The sequence below is a fragment of the Cynoglossus semilaevis genome, chromosome 14, assembly GCF_000523025.1.
Source record: "Cynoglossus semilaevis isolate Cse_v1.0 chromosome 14, Cse_v1.0, whole genome shotgun sequence".
In the NCBI taxonomy this organism is placed as follows: domain Eukaryota; kingdom Metazoa; phylum Chordata; class Actinopteri; order Pleuronectiformes; family Cynoglossidae; genus Cynoglossus; species Cynoglossus semilaevis.
In genome coordinates this window covers 18,178,922-18,202,681 of record NC_024320.1, presented here as the reverse complement: position 1 = coordinate 18,202,681, position 23,760 = coordinate 18,178,922, and the positions used below count along the sequence as shown (strand labels likewise).

The following is a 23,760-nucleotide window of genomic DNA, read 5'->3' as shown; positions in this document are numbered from 1 at the left end:
AAAAAACTAGCCACAGAAACATAGCTATTTTAAAAAGGTATGTTTATTCCAATATGTACAAATATTTTGTAAATGTTGCTGTCGTGTTTTGAAATTCTGATGAATGATGAACTTGATCAGCGTTGCTACTGCGTTTTACTGTGCTCACAGCGACCTCTTCTGTCTGTATTTTCTGTCATGCGCAAAACAAAATGCAACCTCACCACTATGGAAGTATCCACTGTGGATTCCATTGAGTGCAGACAGGATGTGTTGTCAAGAAAGAAAAAAAAATCTAGAAAAAAAACTAAAAAAAACTCCCAAACTACATCTATCTTCAAAATAAAGGGTTTAAAAGTGAGGGATTGTTTATTTCAGATTTGCCCCGAATTGTTATCAGTTCTTTATTTTTTAATCTATTTTTATTACCATTTAGATACTGTAAGTTGTATAAAATATTTGTAATAATTAAAACATTGATTAAAATATATGTACATTAGGTGCGCATGGAAATTATTATTATTATTGTTGTTGTTGTCTTCGTTTCACAGGCTGCTCTAACTAAAGAACTAAAGAGCCTGATCCAGTCATGACACTGCTGTCATTAATAATAATTAATAATGAATTAACAGTACATTGACTAGACTTGACGGAAATCACAGATATGACTCAATGCCACTGCTGTCAGTGTTGGTCTTTAATTGTGAAGGGTACAGCCGGAAGTGTGGTGCTTTATTTTTGGGTGAAGTGAAACCAATCGGAGCGGCGCAGGGAGGACAGCGATGGGACATATGCGTTATTTACCCAGAATAAATCCAAGTCAGAGCTGGACTACAGTCGTACTCACAAACAGTCGGTAGTTACAGTTGTAACACTGCTCGACTGCCTGTTATTGGTACAGTTGTATTAGACTGTAGGCAGTTTCAGTGTAACTTGGCCGGACTGACTTTGTAGCGGGAGGAAGTTTGCTCCGAAGGGAAACATAATAGGAAACTAGGGAGGGCCACAGTGTCCCGCCATGGAGGAGACCGGTTCGGCCCTGGAGAAGAACGTGGCTGACCTGACGGTGATGGACGTCTACGACATCGCCGCCGTGGTGGGCCAGGAGTTCGAGCGGATTATTGACCAGTACGGCTGTGAGGCTCTGTCCAGGCTCATGCCCAAGGTGGTGCGGGTGCTGGAGATCCTGGAGGTGATGGTGTGCCGCAGCAGCATCAGCCCGGACACCGAGGAGCTGCGACTGGAGCTGGACAGGCTGCGGCTGGAGAGGATGGACCGGATGGAGAAGGAGAAGAAGCACAGGAAGGTCAGAGATGACACAGAGACGGGCTGCGTGTTTGTCTGTAGTGACGGGGCTCTTAGTCAACACAACCGGGACACATTGTTATTTTTAAATGCGCCAGGTTTCTGGACCTCTGTAGTGGAACAGTGGTTCTCAAACTGTGGTACACGTACAAGCGTTAGTACTTGGGCTCCTGCTGGAGGTACATTTTTAGTGTAACTACTTTGGTAAATTATTAGAGCTACATAAAACAATTACATATATAACACATGCAGTGATGGCTACAAATCAGAACTCGAACGTTATGTAGGAATCAGGGGAGATGATGTTGATGTTACAAGCAGCCCACTAGGGGAAGAGCAGGGGTCTAACATTAATATGAGCAGGGGGCCAACATGCTGATACTAGTTTTGTGTCACTTGTTGTGCTACTTAAGTGCTACCTGTATTTTTGACTGATAACTATTTTAATAATCTTCATAGAAATTATGAATTATTTTCTTATACAGTGATTAGTTGAACAGCCTAGATCTGGATCTAATGTTAGTCACACTGGTGGAACATGAACAGATAAACTAGTAGTGCTAGGAAAATACTCCCATGTGTGAAAAACATGCTAATTGGGTGTCGGTGTTAAACAAGATATATATAGGCCAAAATGATATGATTCCAGTGTGTCATTGTTGTCCACACATTATTTTATTCTGTCTATGGATTGTTGTGAAAATTCTAGTCAGGTTTTACTCTTTCTGTTTCTTTGCAATACTTTAGTTTTTTTTTACAGTAAGAGTTTTTTCAAAACTAATATTGAAGTGATATTGATTGTTTTTCAGCTCAAACCCAAACTAAATTCTTAGATGGCAACTGTGAGATATAGCTCTTGAACAAATACAGTATATATGGATCAATATATAAAAAATAATTTCTTCTGCTAAATTTCATATTATGGTGGACAACGTTGCTATCAAAGTAGTGTTTGTTTGTCTCTTTATGTGATGGACTGGTCAACTGTCCAGGTTGTCCGGTAGTTGTAGATTAGATTATAGTTAATCTATACATTCACTACAGAGTCCTCAGAAGGAAAGCTGACCAGACTTGTGTGTTTATCTGTGTGTGTAGGTGTTCATTCCTGTTTTGTCTTGTGGGGACATTTCTTGGAAGATTATTATTGTTGTGAGGAAACTATTCTTGGGACAATTTGCAGGTCCCCACTGACTGGGAGGGTTTTGGGGGTTCAAGATTTAGCTCAGAATAAAGTAAGGGTAAGAAGGGTTTGTATGAGTTATCATAGGATAAGAGCCTGGGGAATACATTACGTTTGTGTGAAGTGCTCACAAAATACGTGTGTGATGTAATGTTTGTGGGTTTGAATTCCTGTCTTACTGAGTCTGCTGCTGCTGCTATAAAAACCGTCCATGTCAGCCTCCTGTGACAGGGTCAGCCCGATTGTCAGTTCACTCATTAACTATGTCTCATGACTGTGACAGAGTGGACAGCAGTTCTGCTCCAGCTGAGGGGACGGATTGAGTCTAAAATAGTGTTTAATTTAAGAATATGTTGTTTATGTATCAGGTATCATAATGAATGTCGAGGTTAATCCAGATACTGGATTACTATTACTATATATTACTATATAGGATAGATGTGTAATAAAATGTTTACCACTAGGGATATAATAATGCATCGTGAATCGGTTAAAAATGATATATTTCTATGGTGAACATGAAATTGTAAATCATATTGTATCGTGAGGCGAGTGTTTCGTTACGTCCCTATTCACCACAGTCAGAAACAGACTCCATACAGATATTTGTTTTGTTGTTTTGTTGATGTTTCTGCACACAAGTCCCTGCAGCGGCTCATGTTTATTACTGCCACTCACTGTGCGTCCTCTGCACAGGAGCTGGAGCTGGTGGAGGATGTGTGGAGAGGAGAAGCTCAGGACCTGCTCTCACAGATCGCTCAGCTGCAGGAGGAGAACAAAATCCTGCTCACCAACATGGCCATCAAAGAGCCCCTGAGTGAGGAGGACCTACAGAGGCAGGAGGGTGAGGACCTGGGCTCAGATCTGGACAGACGGCTCAGATCTGGACAGCCACTCACACACACACACACACACACAAACACACACAAGGAACGCCTTCTCTGTGTCTGACGGCACGCCAGGCTGGTCTGTGTCATGACAGAGGCCACACTGTCACCCTGAGCCAGTGCTGAAGAACAGCCTTAGTGTGCAAGAGCACCTGCTCAACACACACCCTCACCCTCTCCCTCTCTTTATGTATATACATAGCACATATATATAAATACATATAATATGAAAATGTAAAAAAAGTTTTAAAAATAACATTATATAAACAATAAAAACATGTACAGTTTGTATATGTGCTTTTACTGTTTCCATTGTGTTATTTACATATATAGTAGGTAGATGTTTATATATGTTTAAAAATAACATAATAATAAAAATAGAATAAATAAAAATAATAATAAAATAAAAACATATATACATACTGTACATGTTTTTATTGTTCATATACTGTATGTTTACATTTTTATATTATTTTATCATTTGAATTTGAAGTAATTTGAAGCAGCGTCATTTAAGTGACCATTGGTGTAAAGAAGGAACTGTCTCCATCTCCACCTGTGACCCTGACATTTTAAGTGGATGAAGATGGAGACATGATGGCACCCACAGTGAAATTAGTCTCTTTCTGTGTGTCCTCCAGGTATGTCTGACAGAGAGCGGCAGGTGATGAAGAAGCTGAAAGAGGTGGTGGACAAGCAGCGAGATGAGATTCGAGCCAAGGACCGGGAGCTGACATTAAAAAATGAGGACATAGAAGCAGTACGTTGACGCAGACTCACACACTCACACACTCACACACACGTCTGTACCAGACAGGATTTCAAAACACAAACACAAAGGTGTGGATGCAGTCACACCCACTGACTGTTAGAGAAGAGTGGTAACACACTGTGGGCTGTTTCAACATCACTACCCAACTGTTACAACACTGTTATTTGTGGTTAACAAAATTGAACAATTTTTTTTTTTAAATATGAGCAACAAAGCATCCAGATTGTATTTCCCAAAATCTAGTTTCATTCAATCACAATTAGCTTTGTCAGCGTGATATCTGGGCTTGTTTTGTTGTAACAAACCCCGATTTACTCGCAGGAATTGAAGAAAGCGCACATGAAAATCTTCTTCTTTGGGTAGAAAAAAACCCTCAACAACATAAAACCAAACAAGTATGTTTGATGTTAGCTTTTAATGTGTTTTAAAATGTTTTCCTTAGTCTAATTATTCTTGCCTCCTGTGTCCACACGGTCTTCGTCCTTCTTTGTGTTTCTGCAGCTCCAGCAGCAGCAGTCCCGTCTCATGAAGATCAACCACGACCTGCGTCATAAAATCTCTGTGGTGGAGGCTCAGGGAAAAGCTCTTATAGAACAGAAGGTGGAACTGGAGGCCAGTGCTCAGGCGAGGGGACAGGAAGTCAATGCTCTCCGGCAAGAAATTACACGTTTAAGGGAACGACTTCATGGAGAGTTGCCTACCCAGAATCCCGAGGATCCCCCGCCTCAGCTGCCCTCGCCTGCAGAGGTAAATTTGGCGGGCCGAATTTGGCCCCCGAGCCTTGAGTATGAGACATGTGAATTAAGACGTCAACATTTTCTCCTGTTATTTATTAACACATTTCAACCCTTTGTGAATAGACATCGATACTCATCTAACTGCTGTCATTTAGTGTCTGTTAGTGATGTCCTTATGAACAGATGATAAACAGTCTTCTGCTCCACTAGTGTAGCGTAGCTTCTACTGTGGTGGCAGCAGCTGGGGCCCAGCCACACAGACCTCACCTCTCTGAGCTGATGTCTACTGGCCTCAGCCCTGCTCCACCATCCCCGCCTGGGTCTTCCCACCCAAAGAGAAATGAGTATGAGGAAGAGGAAGAGGAGACTGAGGAGGAGGAAGTGCTACTCTGGGTAACGCCGAGGAGCCAGAGTTGGTGTGACGTTTCTGAGACTAACTGCAGATTTGCACTTTTACCAAAAAGGAAACTGTGGAGTGGAAACAAAAACATAATCCAACAACTAACAGCAGACGTGTGAGATGCACAAGGGCAACTGTGGGCTAACGACGTGTGTGAGTGGGTTTTTATTGCTCATCAGCCAAGTGGGTGACACTTTATGGACACAGCGCTGATGACGTTTCTAAATATAGACGAGTCTGAAGGATCAGCCTCTGACAGCACTCAAAGTTTCCCTGTCATGTGCTCTGAACACAAAACAGATGGAAGGGTCATTCAAAGCCCTACAGTTTCATCATTAATTATTCATTAGAATAAATAAATAATTCATTCACACAAATAAAAAAGCCTGAACCTTTAACATTTAGTCTTGTGTAGAAAACAGGTTTCTTTACAACAACAATAATTCAACAATAATTCAGGAAACAGCACAAAGGCAGTTAAACATATATGCAAAAATCCATAATAAAGCATGGGTTTGATTTTTGCATGTTACACTCACTTTTTTTTTTTTGCTCAGTGCATGGGTTACTGCATACAGTGAATGTTGATTTGTTAGATTTGTAAAATGAACTGAGGTTGATTTAGTTCAGGTCAGAGTCTGGGCAAAAAGACCAGGTAAACACATGTATTGGAACAAAGCTCCATATGTTTGCCACCAGGAGGCGATGTGTAATGAAGACATGCCTGCTGTGTTCCAATATTTTACCAAGGTATTGTCATTTCCTGTGCCTCCCTCTCCCCCATTCTATTTTCTGTTTTTTTTTTTGTTGTTGTTGTTAATGACACACCTCTGTCGCTCTGTCGTCTCGTAGGAGGCTCTGTGTGAGGAGGAGGCAGGAAGTTTGGACCTTAAAGATCCAAGTCGACCACGGTTCACGCTGCAGGAGCTCAGAGACGTCCTCCATGAGAGGAATGAGCTGAAGGCCAAAGTGTTCCTGCTACAGGAGGAGCTGGCTTACTACAAAAGGTGAGAGGAGGCTCATGTCCAAGAGCTCTTTTACTGAAGTTTGGCTCCGAAAGGAGACGCCTGTGAGACACTGTTGCAGTTTGTAGCAAAATAAATGAGAACATTTTTGTCCAACAATAACAAAATCGTTTTTTCTATGATTTTTCTTCTTTGGACACAGCCCTCAGGAATTTGATTTTCTTCTTGTAAAAAATAAGATTTGGACTAAGCTACGAACATGAACCGATGCCAACAGCACCACCGTGTGTTTTTAACTTCAGTCTAAGTGAAAAGTCCTGTGTGCAAACCAACATCAACGTCTGAGTGACGCTTGTGATGCTCTTTCCTAGCAGTGAAGAGATGGAAGAAGAAAACACAACTCCTTCACCATCTCCATCACCGGAACCCAGGACTCGGACTCCTTCGACACAGCCGGAGTCGGGGATCAAACGCCTGTACGTGTCACCTACCCACTCACTCTTACACCAACTTACTCACTTAGATGAAAGTAGTGTAAATGATTTTCACTGGGGTTTCCCAGATACAGATACTTCTTTATGTCCAGGTAGCACAGAAAAACTGCAGTTTGTGTGCTGTGAATGTGTAGTATTTTCAAGAAAGCTTCTAGGAAGGTTTGGTAACAGTTGACCTGAGTGGAGCACACACTTCACAACTTTACCTTTTGATGTAATATTTTCTTGTTCAAATAGTCTTTCCATACTTCTGTGTTCTCTTTTGAACACTATACATGGTTATACATATCATATTGTATACAAAATATAGTTTAAATACAAATAATACTAAAAAGTAGGGATGTCCAATATTAACTTGAGGGGGGGGGGCACAGGTGGAGGTCATCAGGTAATTGTGAGAGGAGAACAGCTGCAGGATGTAAGGTCGATTATAGAGCGACAGACTGGAGGCAGAGAGAGTGAAGGAGTCAGGTGGAATGGTGCGTTCAAGAAAACCGGGAAGTTTGACATTTCACACATGGAAAAGAAGGAAAAGTGCAATAGAATAGTCATATTGGGATATTGGACCCCGACTTTATGTTTCTGTCTCCAGTGAGCATGACTTCCTGTTGGTTTTTTGTGCTTCTGGAACCTTCTCTATGTTCAGAGGTCAAAGATTGTTGTGCTGCCTGACTCTCCCTGCTCTGTGTATCTTTCGTGTGTGTGTCTTTACATGTGTGTAACAGGATCTTTACAGCCATTATGCCGATGGTGGCTGCTGGTTTGATCCCAGATGACCCCACTTTACAGCCAATCAGACGTCTCTCATCGCTTGTATGACTCTATATTTGGTTGGCTTCACTTTCTCTGCTAATATTTTTAGCCTCTCTGCATGTGGGTCCTTCCTAGTGCATCTCCTGACATTTGCAAAATTCTGATTGGCTGATTGTGGGGCTGTCTTATTATTGTCGTCCACTGGACTGACTGTGATCATAAGAATAAGCCAGTCAGAATGTAGACGTTTGGGTCTCACATTGTTCCATACTGACCCCAGTAACTCTGAGTGATTTAAATGTACCAAACTAATGCACATTTAACCAGTTTCTACTAGTGAAAGGTAAATTGACTGGCCTATACAACAGTAGTGCACTGACTCCTGTGGTCTTGTGTAAATAAAAGAATGTTAATGCCATTTTTTCTCACATCCTAAATGTAACTTTACTAAAGCTTTGCCTCTCTGTGTAGAAAAGGAGCCAGAAAGTTTACCAAAAGTACATTGGATGATTCTTTTAAACAACTGTGCCGTAGTTCAATGATAGTACTGCACTGCACATGGCCATTTGGAGGAAGGTTCCGGGTTGAGAACTGTGCCGTGTCACTCACTGGGCTACAGCTGTGGTGACCCTAGTCTAAGGGACAATGTGAAAGTGACTGTTATTCAGAAGTGTGAAAACAGACAACAGTGTTTTTTTGTCAAACTGAATCTAATGAAAAATCATAGCTGTTAAAAATCCCTGAGGACTTTGACAGTGGTCAAGGAATTTTAAAACTGGCTTGACTGACATGTGAGGTAAAAACTGACATTGTGACACTAACAAATAGAATTACTAGAGAAGCAGGATATGGATTTTCTTCTACTGATAACCAATAATTACCAACTGAAAATTTAAAGGAAATTCTTACTTTTTGATTAGTTTGTCCAGTGCGTAACACACACAGGTCTGCCGCTTCCTTGCAACTGCAAACTTAAACTGTTGAAACTAATTGCAGCAGTGTTGTTGTTCTCCTACGGAGAAGAACATCTGGAGCCGCAAAGATATGTTGTGTTAGTGCCATTAGCTGTCATGCTAATAGCTGTGTTAGGAAAAAAACGTCTGCTCAGCGCATGGATGGCTCTGTGCAGAGAAGTTGCTGCAGCTTGAAATACCTGAAAACTGACAACTAATCAGATGGTTTCCACTATAATTCTGCACCCTTAGTAATTTCACTGGTACTTACAGACTGGACTTTACCCCCTCGGTGGTATAACTGTAGTTTGCTGTAAATCTGCTTCAACTGCTATTTTACCTTCACAAATATATGGCACTGTTTTCTTTTGCAGTACGTCAGTTACAGATATGTCCTCTGTCTCTGCTGCAGGTTTAGTTTCTTCTCACGTGACAAACAGCGAACTCCACAGCGGAGTGCGCAGTACGACGGCGGGCTTGGCCCGTGGACCGTGAAGGACGAGGTGTACACAGAACAAGCCCAGGAGGCGTTACAGCACATGTAGTTACTGGACACTAGGACTGGTGGAAGTTCCTTAAACGCCAAAACACTTAACACTCCACGATCACGATGATGACACCACTAGTGACTCATACTACTGCAGAAGTGTCATGTACTCCAGGTGAGCGGAGAACATTTTTTTCATGTTTATTTAAATACATTTTTTGACTGATAAGATAGAGACAAAAGGGGTGAGAACTTAACATTTGTTTGAGTAATAGTGGTTTTTCAAACTCCAGTAATGTTTGTGTGTTGGCTGTACTCCAGAGTGAAGGACGTTTTTAAAATATCTACTTGGCTAAAGAATTGGGATACAAAAAGGTGTTATTACCAATCTGTGTTCAAACCAGCAGGGCCTGCTATAACCAGGAATTTAAGGTGATTTCCGAAAGGTTTGCTGAAATCAACAACAAAAACCAAACCTGAAAATTATCAAGAAAATACTTTTGTGTGCCATTCAAGCTGCTGTCAGTGAAATCCTTCGGTTTGAGTCCTGTATGTTAACTGATGGAGGTGTGATAGCTTCATACTCTGACCCTAGATGTCTATGTAAACAGTTAGGATGAGGACAGTGTGTCTGGACTACTGCTCTGATCCCAGTGTCACAGCGATTTAAGTCCCTAAACTGAACAGTGAGTGTATTCACCTCTGCTGTGATGGCTGATTATCTAGTTTGTTAGTACTCAGTTGACCAGTGGACTGGTACAAACTGCACATTACATCTTACAGCTCTGCACATCAGTATCGGCTGTCAAACCTTTGATCACCACTGCACTGCACTTGATTTCTGATACTCACCATGTCAGTGGCCAGTTTGTGGTGAAATTAACTGTAAAAAACAACATTTAAAAGACTTATGTTAAAACATATCTATAGTTGTGTCTAGAGATACACTATATGAGTTTTTTTTACAAATAAAAGCTATAAATATTTTTGTACTGGTGTATTGGTATAATAATTTATATTTTAATTTAGTATTCTTCTCATGACCATTTGTTTACTTTGACATAATGATAACAAATGCTAAGATGTAAAAGTAACAGTTCTGACTCTTTAACAGTTGATTTATTTGTTGTGTAAAAAGAGAGAATGAATCCAATGGTTTGGCTTCACTGTGATTACATGTCCATTAAGACAAAAAGACCAAACATAATAACAAACCAATTCAGCTGCATCTTAAAACGTTTTAGAAATTAAGCTCTGTGATTCTATCATTAATGATCTTGGCTTTTTCACTATCTCAAGAAAACATTTTGTATGTTTAAAACTCCAGTGGCACAGGAACATCCACATTCAGTTTTCTTGTTTTAGCTTGTTAGCTGCTGCCGCTTCATACTCATTTCGTCAAGTTTCTGACGTGCTTGTGTTGAAACTGGTAGACTTTTACCTTCCTCTAGAAATGTTGTCAGAGCACACAAAAAGCTTCCCACACATGCTAAATGTTTTATCCAATAAGGAGCCTAAACTTGTAAGAATGGTGGTCCCAAGTGGGATGACAAAAGGTAGAGGAAAGTGACCAGGGTGTAACATCACTGACAGCAGCTTTATTGTGTTTATCATTTCTGTCACCAGCAATATCTCAAATAATAAACATAAGGTGCCTCACTACAGCAGTATTGTCAACACTGTAATGTACAAAGGTCTGTCACAATAACTGTTTCCTTAAATATTCATTGCCTCAAGAAATGTAGCAATGAAGGATACCGCTACTATATTTCTTGGGCAACTGACAACAAAGGATTGTGAATATTTTTTTGAATCTCTGGTCACAGTGTGGACAGTAGCCTGTGTTTTATACTTGCCTCATTGCTTATGAGATAGTAATCATTTGTCTACCCATCTTAGTACAGCTAACTGATGACTTTCAGATATTAACGACAAGAAAGAATTTTAAATAAGGCAAATATCTAAAAGTGATTGATTTTGAATTAAACCACATGTACAGTATTAAGTAACAGACCCAGGTTTTGGCCTGGCCCTGCCCGTCCAACAGACGGCTTACTAAATCAGTTATATATTTTCAAAAAATTAATCTCTCCTTATTTTTGTGGCATAAATGGGCTTTATACTGCATGTATGTACACTACAATTCAGAATACTTTGAATTTGGTCAGAAATAATTTACCATAAACATTTGTATTTTTTGAGAATGTACTTTGTGCCAATTGCACAAGTTCAACAGTTTTAATGACAACAACAGTGTCAGAGTCACCAGCTGAACCAAAGCACACATCAGTCAGTCATTCTCCTCCTGACTGACCAGTCAAGTAAAATATTGCTGTATGTACATTTATTAGAAAAATATCTTATGCAGCATCCTGATATTTTAATGAGAACTGTCATTAATTGTGTGTATTATTGTTGTTAATATTATTGGCTGCTCTTAACAAACAAATGCAAAATATAACTTGATTTTACAAACCAATGTTTGACACCTTATCTCAGTTTATTTATCTTATCGGGAATAAAAAAAGGAGCATTTAATCAGCTCTATTGTCCTTTTAAAACATTTTTAAACAGACAAAAATAAAAAACAAAAAGGCCGAGTGGAGTAGCACATTTTAAATTAGTCCCCACTTGTTGATGCTTCTCTGTGTGTACGTCTCTTAACTTAACACTGATGTATCTTCTCCCGCGAGAGGCCATAAGTAAGTGTGTTTAAATCCTGGTGGCACTTTAACTTGAACTATTTTTAACCAGACTGGTGGAATAAATAAATGTAAAACAGTGAAAACACTAAAAGGACTGCAATGAAGGTGTAAATGATTGTTAAAGCAGCTATATTTAGTTTACTCATGCACAGCAATAAAAAGTGAAAAGAGATTCAACTGCCCAAATGTGGACATTGAAGGGAACTAAAGATTCACATATGTAAAGAGATTAAAGGGAAACACAAGTAAAAGAAAAAGAGTAATGTTTTCCATAAGTGATGGCAGTTTTGAGCTTGTGATTTCAGTCAGTGTTGATCATTTGTTTCCTTTTGTCCTCTATGAACCCTGCTCAGTTGAATATTTAAAAGATATAATGAAATGATCATTGCTTTATTAAATAAAATGGCTTTTGTCAAAACATGATTTGTCATATGTCTCATTTTTTAATTAAATTATTTGTCATTTTTTTCATCTTGAAATGTTTCCTTGGTAACATATAGGCAAGGATCTGGTTCGTCAACATGTCTTTATGTCAATAATATTTTGTAAAGGTGAGGCCACATTCGAGTATTAAAATAGTAAATCAATCATTAGTGTTTCTAGTTTTGCAAGCCCTTGTATTAGTTTTGTCATGTAGTGTCGTTGTAATGTAATATATTTTTAAAAATTAACTTTTATTTACCAGTAGGAAAAAAGTTCCGGTAAATAAAATCTCTTTGATACAGAGTGATCTAAATGTTATCATTGAATACAGGGTCTCGACGCTCCTCAGTAAGGAGAGCCACTATTGGCTGTCCCAAAAATCACTATATGACGTAAACAGCTCATTTACATATTTTTCCCGGTGCATGATGATTGGCACAGACGCTCTAAATGGGAAGAATGGCACCGTGGGAGAGACAAACGGTGAGTTTAAAAATATATATGTCCTAAATAGCTAAAGAATTAATAAACTTTCTTCTCGTCCCTAATTTCTCAAATACGACCCATGTCCTTCGCCCTGTTTTTTAATATATATTATTTAAATCTTTATTTAGTTTTCTTTAGTATGGTGTAGTTTAAAGCTGTCGAATTGACTGTAAATTCAAACACTTACGCATTTTGAGTCTAGACGAACGCCTTTTACTGACTGGGGTACTCGCAAAAGTACACGTTTGGCTGTGTTTTTACGTGTTTAATTTGACATTACACACAGGTGCTAGAAAAATCCCAAATTGTTAATGTGATATGCAAGATCTATATACAGTATGTTTATACGGAGCCCCTAAAGGGAGATGGGGAAATAGATAAACAAACGTTTCTGGTGCATACTTTGAAGTTTTAGGTGAGCATGTGAAAGTTTCACCTAAATGTCACAGGCTACGTAGAGAAACGATGTCTTGGTTTAACAGCTGATCACAACCAACGTCTTTAGGTGCATACCGCCACCTACTGTACTAGAGTGTGTAGTCACATGGTATGACCAGTTGGATTTGAAATAACGCAGCCTACGCCTTGCCCTTTGATGCGCCATTCATTTTTATATTTTAACCCATAAGATATTACGATTGTATTGATTTTAACCAATTCATGATACAACATTACATCCCCAGCCATGATTTAAAACAGCACAGGAACAAATCACTCTTTCACCATGTTTTTTCTCTTGCATAACACCTCTTTATTCCTCAATGCTTTAAAACCCCAGCATTAAGATTTATTCAACGCTACAACAGCAAAGGTCTATTTATAACATATTAAAATGTCCTACAGGTCACTACCACCTCCTGTGTATTATTGCATTAGTTGTACATAAAAAGTTTGTTTAAAAAAGGCTCCCTTGGAAAAGTTTGACACTTTTCTACCCACCGTGACAGTTAGAGATGATGGGGTGTAGTGCTTAAATGAAAAATCAACAGCTGTTATCATCTTACATGTATAAACACTGATCATTCTGACTTGTGATGATGATGATGATATGAACACAAAATAAAAAGACTAAAAACTCTGAATCTTAGCACGTACTGTTATGACTGGGTATAAAGTAGGAGAACGAGGGAACACTTAAGTGATTTCCAACATTTAGGACAAAGGGCTGCTACAGAAATTATGGATTTGAGCAGTCATAATCTAATCCAGTGGTTCTAATCCAGTTCATTTAAAGGTCCAGTTTGTTGCATTAAGAAGGTTCATTTGACCAGCTTTTATACAGACCATCAAAGAGGCTGCCACTATGTGCTGTAATTGTTCTTGACAAGACCAAACACAACATGTTTGCATTTCAGTTTGGAAACCAAAGCTTTGTCTACTAACAAAGAATTAAGAAGAAGGAAGAAGGAAATGATGTAAGAAGTGGAGAGACATGTAAAAATCATTCACATCCTTCCTGGTATTTTAAGGCCACCATAACTCCATGCTGAGAATGAGAAAGGGAGGAGGGGTGACATGAAAAGTTCTGTTACCCACTGGACCTTTAAGTGAAACCTAAAGATGTGTTGAAATAAATACACCAAAGACAAAGAAATATACATCTGCAATCCTACTGGAAAATATCAGGATGCATGTCAGAAGGAAGGAAGGAGTTACTGTGTGACAATTCATAGAGGTCGAGTTTGCAAACATTTAAATAATACACAAATCATTACATTGCAGATGTGTTTGATCTGATGACAAATTAAATGAAACAATCTTTACCTGGAATATACAGACATCAGCGAACCACATGGTATATGTGCATGACAGTTGTCCGATGCCCACATTCTTAGTTCAATACCATCTAGTACCCACTTGATCACCCATGTGAATGGTTCCCAATTAGAGCACTGTGAATGTTTAATTATAAGGAGTGCTATTAGCTGGTAGTTTGGTTGTCATCTAGGATCTAAGCAGCAGTGGCAAGGTAAGAGATGCTCACTCAACAACTGTTAAAAACAAAATAAAAACAACTCCAAAAACATCTGATATACTGCATACTGCAATTCTTCTGTGGTACTGTTTCACAATGGTTACAAATTAGGGGTTGTATAAATAAAATAAGAAAACTGGTACATATCCTTAATGCTGAGTCCATTTGATCACAAACAAAACCATTCAATGTATTTTAATTCTTTCTGTTCCCTCAGTTGTTGTAAACACTCAAACATTGTAGGTAAATGATTACAACAGTTGACCTTTTAGCTCAAGAACAAAAAGAAAAATGCCACATTGGCAAAAACAGTGGGAGTGAAACAGTTCATCCAAAGCATGTGAAGTGAATATAAAGAGTGCTGACATACCAGAGGTGTTTCTGTTTTGGAAGTAATGTGACCTTTTTAAAATACTTCTTCTAAGAGATGAGAAACACGGAGCTAGGGCCACAAGTGGAACATTATGTGAGCTGAACAAAAATACTGGAAATAGTGGAAGAGCCAGCTCTGTACAAGAACAAAACTTTTTTCCAGATGCCTGAGAAGATGGAACATTTGGGTTTTCATTTTGGTATTGTGTAGGGATAGGCGTATTAGCTACTTCAGTAAACCTCCTGCTCCTTTGCTACAAGAATATAAAAGAATAAGACTGGAATCAGTGAGTTTAAAATGTAAAAGATGCAGCAAAAAACACATTTGTACAAAGAGGAAACATCACTCCCTATACATTGATGGATTAAACTCTATTAGACAGCAGATCATTTGTGAAGTGTGTCTTCAAATGCTTCAATGTCTTTACCATTTCGTTATTGTTGTGGATAACATTTTTTCAATTCACATGAGGGAATACCATTATTATATAATTAAAAAGTTTTAAAACATACCAGAATACATTGGTATTATTTAGCAATCTTACTTTATCTTTATATAATTCTTTTACAAGGCCAATGAATTCAAGTTAATACTAAAGGATATATTCAAGATACATGTTTTGTTTTTGTGGATAATAATTATTAAAATATTTTCTTCTCAACTGCACATTATTACTGGGGATGATTATATTTATGAGAACTGATTAAACCAACCTTTTTGGTCCTTTGGTCTTTACCTTGATTGGCCACAGTAAAGAACAGAAAGTCCTAACATTGTATTTTTCCCCAGAAGCTAAAAGACATTACCTGAAATGATTAATCCATACCAAGACGTTTGTTTAAATGCGAGTAATTTTAAATAATTCTCCTAAAAACAACAAACTAACTGTTTATCTAAGCCCTGACAGAGAAATAAATATTTATGTACACAGGACAATAATGCAGAGGCAAAAAAAAAAGATATGCAGGTAAAATTAAAATGGATTGCAAAGGTTCAGTGTATTATCACTTTTTCAATTTATAACAAACTCTTATAAACAACTCCCTGTCAAGAAACTCAAGTCATAAAAAAAAGTTGTCTATGATTGAAATATTTCTTCAGGTTAGGGCACAATTCAAATGTGCAGCTTAAATATTAAAAAAATACTATGTTAAGACTAAAACAAAAGACAGGGCACCTTCTGTATTTCTATAAGTCCATACTTGAACACTTTCATCATCATCATCTTCATCATCAAGTGTCAGTGTCTCCTAATTAGTACCAAAATGATCCACGGCCATGATCAACTGTTGCACTCCCACTGAAATATAATGGTGCGAGTTGATTGGTTGGAATTCAAGTCCTTGTGATAGTGTGCATCTTTAACCGCGGGAGTTTTATGTTGCATTAAATATAAAGTCACTGTGGGGCCAAGAGTAGTAAGTATTGCTAAGTGTCTTATCACTAATTAGGAAAAATGCAGTATAAAAATGCAGTGCCTCCACTACTACCTGCATGCTGTAGAAGCATTGGTCTATAGGTCATACAAAATGTACAAAAGAAATGTTGCTGCAAAACAATCTAGAATACGTCAGAACAACTTATAAATAAAAGTACAGATGTCACCTGACCGAGCAGCTGGACCTCAGTGTGAAACATAAGTACCTGGTCAAACCCAGTCCAGTTGATAGCTACTGAATCCATCCTGTGTCCTTCATTTGCAACATAAAGGGTATGCATTCTGTTGATAAGGCATTTTGAACGCAAGCAAATGAGAAACACAGGAGTTCGCCCTCGTAAGTTTCCCTGCTTGTTTTGTTTTGAGGTCCATACAGTCAGTACTTAAGCCATGGGTGAGCAGCGATGGAGGCTTTACTCCGGTCTCCATAGTCGTACAGCAACTCCTCGCCTTCGTCAATGTCTCGTGAGGCGATAAGGATGAGGTGTGGGACACCATTAATGTTGTGGAGCTTGGTTTGGCAGTTTCCGTTTTTACTGTGATTTATCAACCTTCCCATTCGACCCGTTTCCTTTGTGGCGTCCACACTGTTGAAAGGCAAAAAAAGGAATATAATAATAACTATAATAAACTTTTTGCCGATATCCGATATTTTCCAAACACAGTTTCCAATTACAATATCAACCGATACTGATATAGGTCTGGCAATGTTTACATTTATGCATTTAGCAGAAGCTTTTATCCAAAGCAACTTCAACTGTCACACATTTTTTTCCAGTCAGTTCAGTCTACAAACATCTACACAGTTAATGATCTAAAAGGTAAAAGTGAAAGAATTCTGTATCATACCAGTATGTTTTGCAGAGATACTGGAAGTAGTACATGTAGCAGCCAGTGGCAGGGTTTTGAGCGTATTCAGCTTCTCTCTTTTTGGCGTCGTTGATCTCCAGCAGGTCTCCGTGGTACTCCACTACATATTCTCCTTTCTGGAAACACCGTGTGGCAAACACTGCTCTTCCTTTCCCATCTATATGCTGCACCTGGAGCACAAGGTGAGATTTGAAAAAATGTGTCAGCGCTCTGTTCTGAACATGGTGCAGTAGTGAAGTCTAAATTGAAATTATTTTTTAGAAATAGCAACATTTTGTGAGTAGATAAATGATCATTTATAATCCACTTGATGATTCATAGCGTGATTCAAGTTCTGTTATTGTGTATCTGTAATGTATGTGGAGAGGCTGATTAGTTTGTTTATGACACCAAGTTTAAGGGAAACGTTTTTCATCAGCTTTAGAGACAGAAGCAGAAAAACCAGCCCACCTCCATTCCTTCCTCTATTCCTTTTGTTATCAGGTCATCTATCAGCTTCTTTTCTTCACACTGTGAACATGACACAACAACACTGAAAAAATATCCCTCTCTCTCTCTCTCTCACACACATACACATACACACAAAGACACACCCACTGTGCATGGCAAATGAAATACAGCTCCTCAGTGTTTAGTCAAGTCTGCTTTTGGATGCAGTCAAAGCCAAAGTAATTCAACTGAAACATGTGTGCTGTGGGTGCAGGTATGAAGTACCAGCATCACCTGTATCACCTTAAAGATCAACAGTTGAAATAAGCAGCAACACATAAAAATAAATACTAAAAAGAATTCTTCTTACCTCTAGAACTGTTTTACTTTTCCTTGAGCTGCGTCTGATTGGATAGTAGTCAGTGACTTTTCTGTTTTGCACGTTCTTCCCAGCAGCACTTTGGTGCAAGAACAGAACACAACACCAAAGTCAACGACAAATATAATTAGGATTTTTTTTATCCATGTTGAAGTTGCACAGTTCACTACAACGAAATTCAATTTGTCATTCCTCAGAGGAGGGAGGAGGTGAATTTAACATCCACACAAAAATGACCAAACATGCATTGGTGTGATGTGGTTAAAAATGCTAGCGATCAGCTCATTGACCTGGAGATCAGATTATTAAGGATGTGACACTGGAGAGAAATTTAAAAGTGCCAGCTTACATTCTTTGTGGTGTTTTCTTTCTGTCACTCTTGGGCCGCACTTTCCTTCTCTGGTGTCGATGTAGAGAGCTGACGGTGTCACTGAGGAGAAGACTGTGGCATATGCCATTACTTAGAGGCAGCGAGGACTCGGTCTGTGAGGGAAGGCAGGTCTGAGAGCAGTAGAGCTGTGGAGGTGATAGTTGTTCATCTGACCAGCAGGGAGGACACCAGCTCTTTGAGTCTTTTGGCATAGTAATAGTATTTGTTCTGTAATCTGGGGAGGGAGGAAACAAACGGTAAAAAATAAGAAAAAAAAAACTATGTAATTTGTGTTTTCTTAGAATCAGTCACTTCTCTGGTCTATATTCTACAGACAGAGAGAACATGGAATTATTTGTTTGGAGAAGTGAATGGACCAGTCTATCCTCAGATCTTACCCTGCTCCTGCCTCTCATCATTTTGCTGTAGGTTTCTTGTGGAGAACCTCTCTTCTTGTATCAGAGTGATGGACTTTTCATCCTGACTCTGAGGTGAGGACTTGGTGTGGTTTAAGACAGCGACTGATTTGCAGACAATATCCTGTAATTACAGATGGAAACAAACATGCTTGAATATTTGTGTTATGGTTTTTCCACAATTGTTTGTTTTCTTTATATTGTAATTTTGCACCCATCTTCATAGGCTAGTAAAGTCAAAGGGTCTCTCCATAAAGAAACAATTCATATTAATACTGAGGGCTATGATCATACTTTTCTGGCATTTGAGGAGAGAATACTGGTGTGCAGTTGTCAGCTGTCAAATGGTTAATATTTCTGGCTTCTGTGCCACAGCACCTCCCTTATCCTGGAATTCAGAAGTGCCATGGCCAGGACTGGCCCATCTGACAACGTGCAGAGAGCTGGAGTGCTCTGTGTTTCCATCATGATGTGTGGGTTTTTTTAATCCAGTAAATAGCCATTAAATTCTAAACATACATGTATCTCTTGTTCCATGTTTGGAAAGACAATTGGATATGTTCCAGATTTATATATATATGTGTGTGTGTATATATATATATATATATATAGAGAGAGAGAGAGAGAGAGTTTTTTTTTTTCAAAAGACAATGAACAGAAAGAGAGTCTATACAGCATATTAAAATATAAACGACACCCTTAAAGATGAGGTGTAGTGTTTTAATAAAGGGACTTGCTCTGAGTGCACTTTTAACCAGCTAATAACTAACTACCTAACTAAAACTTTTCTGTAGAATCTCACAATACATGCACTTGTCATTTATTGTGAGATTCTACAGAAAAGTTTTAGTTAGGAGGAAACACTCCTAGAGTGTGTCTTTGCACTTTGAAACGCCAAGTTTGAAATTTGATATGCACAACTCACTCACAAACCAAACAAACGAGTACAGACAGAAACCGTGTTTTAAATCAAAATGCACCGTATTTGTCGATCAGAACGATAAACGTTATCATGATTTATCGTGATTTTTTTCTTTAATTTTCTTTACTTAATGCAGCACACAATTAACTATGTCAAAATGGCCTGCGATCCGTCAAAAACCCACCGTTGATTCAACATGGTTGTTGCGTTGATATCGATCAACACGGCGTTAAAGAAAAAGGTTGACAAAAACTTGGAATTCGAATTTTCTTACCAGTGGTGTGGGAGGGGCTGCAGGGAGGGTCCCATGCTGGCTCCAGTCCCTTTAACATTCAGTCAATCATACAGTCACACAGGCCTAAAGGCTGCTAATCTACAGACCGAATTAAACCTCACTTTGATACTCGCTCGTTACCCACAACCTCTGAAGCGAGTCAGTGTTTGTTTGCGGACTTTTAGTCAGAAAAAAACAATTCTTTACTGTGGACTCAAACACATAGGACGTCATGAAAAAAAAACTCATTAGAGGCTAATGTTAGCAATCATGTGTTCCACAACACAGCTAATGTGTAGCCTTTAAAGTAAACTCGGAGTAAAATGTGTACTTGTTGAGACTGTTCTGCGGCAAAGAAAAAACCTTAATTTCACATTGAAGTTCAAAGATTGTCTTTAAAGAAGCTTGGCGGATATTAGATAAAGAGGTGATGCCCTAACCAGCAAACTTACCCCGTTCATGACTTGTTTTCGTTGCTCCTATCTCGGTCTTGTTGACTCCGCTAAATGGATAAAATAATAAATGAAAAGCTTCACCGGTTCAGGAATTATCCGTGACCTCATGCAAGCCAATGTTCTCGCTCTGTAGTGGTCCTGTTCACGAGGGCTGTGAGCCTGTGAGCAACGTTTTTCCACCTCCAAGTACTTAGCAGCTGCAGCCTCCGCAGCTCGGGTCCGCCATTTTTAAACATGGGACTGAAGGAGAGGGGGTGGAATATGGCGCCCTCTGTGGGCCGACAGCGACATTGCAGGGTACTTTCCAATGCCTTCTCCACTCACCTGTCTCAGGACTTATTATTAAACGGCTTGCTGTCTAGGGCATATGTGTCAAACTCACGGCCCGCGGGCCACATCCGGCCCGGCGTACAATTATATCCGGCCCGTGAAATCATTGTATTAATCTAATATAATGGCCCGGCTATATGAAACGCTGATAACTCTCAAACTACAGATCCCATAATTCAGCGCTTCAGCTGCCTTGCCGCCGCAAGACGCGGGAGCCTGACGAGCGCAGCCACTTTTGAAACCATATAATACTGACAAACAACTCTTTGGCCAGTTGAAAAACAAGACTGACAGGTGCATTAACCGTGAGTCTTCAGTGTCGGGAAGCGGAGACGTGACGCCCGGGGATGAGCTTATATCGTTGAATTTAAATTTTTCTACGTTACATAAAGGCTGTACGGAGGGAAGCAGGGTGACGTTTCTGTTGCTGTGGGTTTCGCGGATGCTAATCCCTCACAATGGCCAAGAGAAAAGTTGACTCTGAAAACAGAGCCTTTCAAAACCGATGGGAGGCTGAGTACATGTTTACTGACATTGCCGGTAAACCCGTGTGTCTTCTTTGTGGAGCTAATGTGGCCGTAATTAAGGAATATAATGTAAAACGGCACTACGAGACAAAACATCAGGATAAGCTAAAAAACCTGAATGCAGAGCAGAAGATGCAGAAAGTCGAAGAGTTAAAGAAGAATATGAAGATCCAGCAGATGTTTTTCACCAGAGCAAAATCCCAAAGTGAAGCTGCTGTGAAAGCAAGTTTTATAGTGGCAGAGGAGATCGCCAAATCAGGCCGACCATTTTCCGAGGGAGAGTTTCTGAAGAGCTGCATGATGAAGGTGTGCGACATCTTGTGTCCAGACAAAAAGCAGATGTTCGCAAATGTAAGCCTGAGTAGAAATACGGTTGCTGATCGGGTTTGTGAGATTGCCACTGATTTGAGAACACAGTTGAGTGAAAAAAGCAGAGACTTTGTTGCATACTCTCTTGCTGTGGATGAAAGCACAGACATGACGGACACTGCACAGCTGGCGATCTTCCTCCGTGGAGTGGACTCTAATTTGCACATTACAGAAGAAATATTGGACATTAAATCGATGCATGGAACTGCAACTGGCAAAGACATTTTTGAAAACGTGTTGTCAAAGTATAACCGACATGAAATTGCCCTGGGACAAACTTGTTGGACTTACTACGGATGGAGCACCGGCAATGTGTGGTGAAAAAAGTGGACTAGTGGGAAGGATGCGAGTAAAGATGCAGGAGGAGAACTGTGTTGGTGAGTTAACCGTATATCACTGCATTATTCACCAAGAATCGCTGTGTGGTAAAGTCCTAAAAATGGAGCATGTGATGAACACTGTAACGCAGACCATAAACTTTATCCGAGCTAAGGGATTAAATCACCGGCAATTTCAATCTTTTCTGCGCGAAATAGATTCGGATTTTGCCGACATTCCTTATCATACAGAAGTACGTTGGCTGAGTCGGGGAAAAGTTCTCAACAGAGTTTTCGAGCTCATTAAAGAAATCTGTCGGTTCATGGACAGTAAAGGAAAAGATTCCACAGTTTTGCGGGACGAAAAATGGAAATGTGAATTGGCGTTTCTGGCTGACATAACAGCTCATCTCAACGTCTTAAACCTGCAGCTCCAGGGACGTGACCGCATGATCACTGACATGTATGATGCGGTGAAGGCATTTCAAGTGAAGCTGCTCTTGTGGGAGACACAAATGCACCAGTGCAACTTGCCTCACTTTCCCCGTTGCCAAGTAATGATGAACCAAGTCGGCGCAGCAACGTTCCCAAATGCGCACTTTGCTGATAAACTGAGATCACTGCGCACTGAGTTCGCACGGCGCTTTGGTGACTTTGAAGCACCAAAAAATAACTTCGAGCTGCTTCGCAACCCATTTGCCGTCGATGTGGAAACTGCACCTGTACAGATGCAGATGGAGCTGATTGAACTGCAGTGTAATGGGACACTTAACGCAAAATATGACACGGGCCCGCACAGTTTTTTCGCTCCATTCCTGAAGTAATGCCCCAGCTCCGTCTACATGCGGCTCGAACCTTGTGCATGTTTGGTAGCACATATCTATGTGAAAAGCTGTTCTCAGTGATGAAGCTTAACAAAACAGTACACAGAAGTCGTCTCACTGATGAACACTTGCAGTCCATCCTGAGAATCTCTGCAACACAGGACCTCACACCAAACCTGAATGAAATTGTTGCCAAAAAAAATGCCGAGCATCCAGCTCTGACAAAATGGCATAAGAGCAAAGAAAACTGAATATTTTAATTTGTTTTTATTTTAACTTTTGGTGAAGAGCACAAATTTTATTTATATTTGCATTTTTTCATATTTTAAATTTGTATAGTTTTGACAGGAGCAAAGTATTTTAAGTTATTTATTAATGTTTAAGTTTGTTTATTCTGGAATAATATTCCTGTCTGTTTTTAATTCATATTTGTGTTAAAAAAACGTAAATTTTAGTGTATTCAATAAATGTTTATCCTGTTCGGCCCGCGACCAAAGGTGTGGTTTGAGTTTTGGCCCTCTGTACAATTGAGTTTGACACCCCTAGACTCTAGGGGATACATTATGGATTAGCACAAAAATAAAGGGGGATATAAAGGGACCTATGTCATGGTAACCCATTCCCATCAGTATGTACCCCACAGATTTGATAAACCAACTGTTTGGGAAGGGAGTTGTGCAAAACATTTTCTAAGAATGGGAGTCCATTACTTCAATTTCCACTGATACACTGTAAAATTTGAAAAAGGGGCTTTTAATAAATTCCTTTGATGCAGTCTGCAAGGGTTGCTTCTTTTTCAATGTATTGTTGTCATTTAGTTGGTGCTGTACAATTAAGATAGGGAAGGACCCAAACATATACATTGATTACAGTGTAGTGGGAGTAAATAAAAATGGGATATTTGTATTTAAAAAAAATTAAATTATCCTCAATCTCCGACCCAAACATATACATTGATTACAGTGT

General features: G+C 39.3%; 2 protein-coding genes and 1 pseudogene across 9 annotated transcripts; 2 read left to right on the top strand and 1 right to left on the bottom strand.

The window, feature by feature from the left end:
• Positions 1–72: 72 nt before the first annotated feature.
• rilpl1 (Rab interacting lysosomal protein-like 1) lies at positions 73–12,030 on the top strand. 7 transcript variants are annotated; one of them, XM_025062175.1, is made up of 10 exons: positions 73–1,285; positions 3,161–3,308; positions 3,993–4,111; positions 4,625–4,870; positions 5,071–5,253; positions 5,960–6,010; positions 6,113–6,267; positions 6,600–6,701; positions 7,445–7,532; positions 8,838–8,972. In XM_025062175.1, exons 1-10 carry the CDS (start codon positions 998–1,000, stop codon positions 8,841–8,843), a joined length of 1,386 nt encoding a protein of 461 aa, XP_024917943.1. In that variant the 5' UTR covers positions 73–997; the 3' UTR covers positions 8,844–8,972. The 7 variants fall into 7 exon arrangements, with proteins under 7 accessions (XP_024917943.1, XP_024917944.1, XP_024917942.1 ...); XM_025062174.1 differs by having other exon boundaries at positions 677–1,285; positions 6,597–6,701; XM_025062176.1 differs by lacking the exon at positions 8,838–8,972 and having other exon boundaries at positions 7,445–7,538.
• A 1,223-nt stretch (positions 12,031–13,253) lies between these two features.
• Positions 13,254–20,643, bottom strand: kmt5aa (lysine methyltransferase 5Aa). Of its 2 annotated transcripts, XM_008325607.3 has the most exons (7): positions 20,425–20,641; positions 18,759–18,900; positions 18,340–18,595; positions 17,982–18,069; positions 17,633–17,692; positions 17,162–17,352; positions 13,254–16,899 (listed from the first exon to the last, which is right to left on the bottom strand). In XM_008325607.3, the coding sequence occupies exons 1-7, from the start codon at positions 20,431–20,433 to the stop codon at positions 16,689–16,691; spliced, it is 957 nt and encodes a 318-aa protein (XP_008323829.1). In that variant the 5' UTR covers positions 20,434–20,641; the 3' UTR covers positions 13,254–16,688. The 2 variants fall into 2 exon arrangements, with proteins under 2 accessions (XP_008323829.1, XP_008323830.1); XM_008325608.3 differs by lacking the exon at positions 17,633–17,692 and having other exon boundaries at positions 20,425–20,643.
• A 197-nt stretch (positions 20,644–20,840) lies between these two features.
• On the top strand, positions 20,841–23,569 carry LOC103389957 (general transcription factor II-I repeat domain-containing protein 2-like; annotated as a pseudogene).
• The last annotated feature ends 191 nt before the right edge of the window (positions 23,570–23,760 follow it).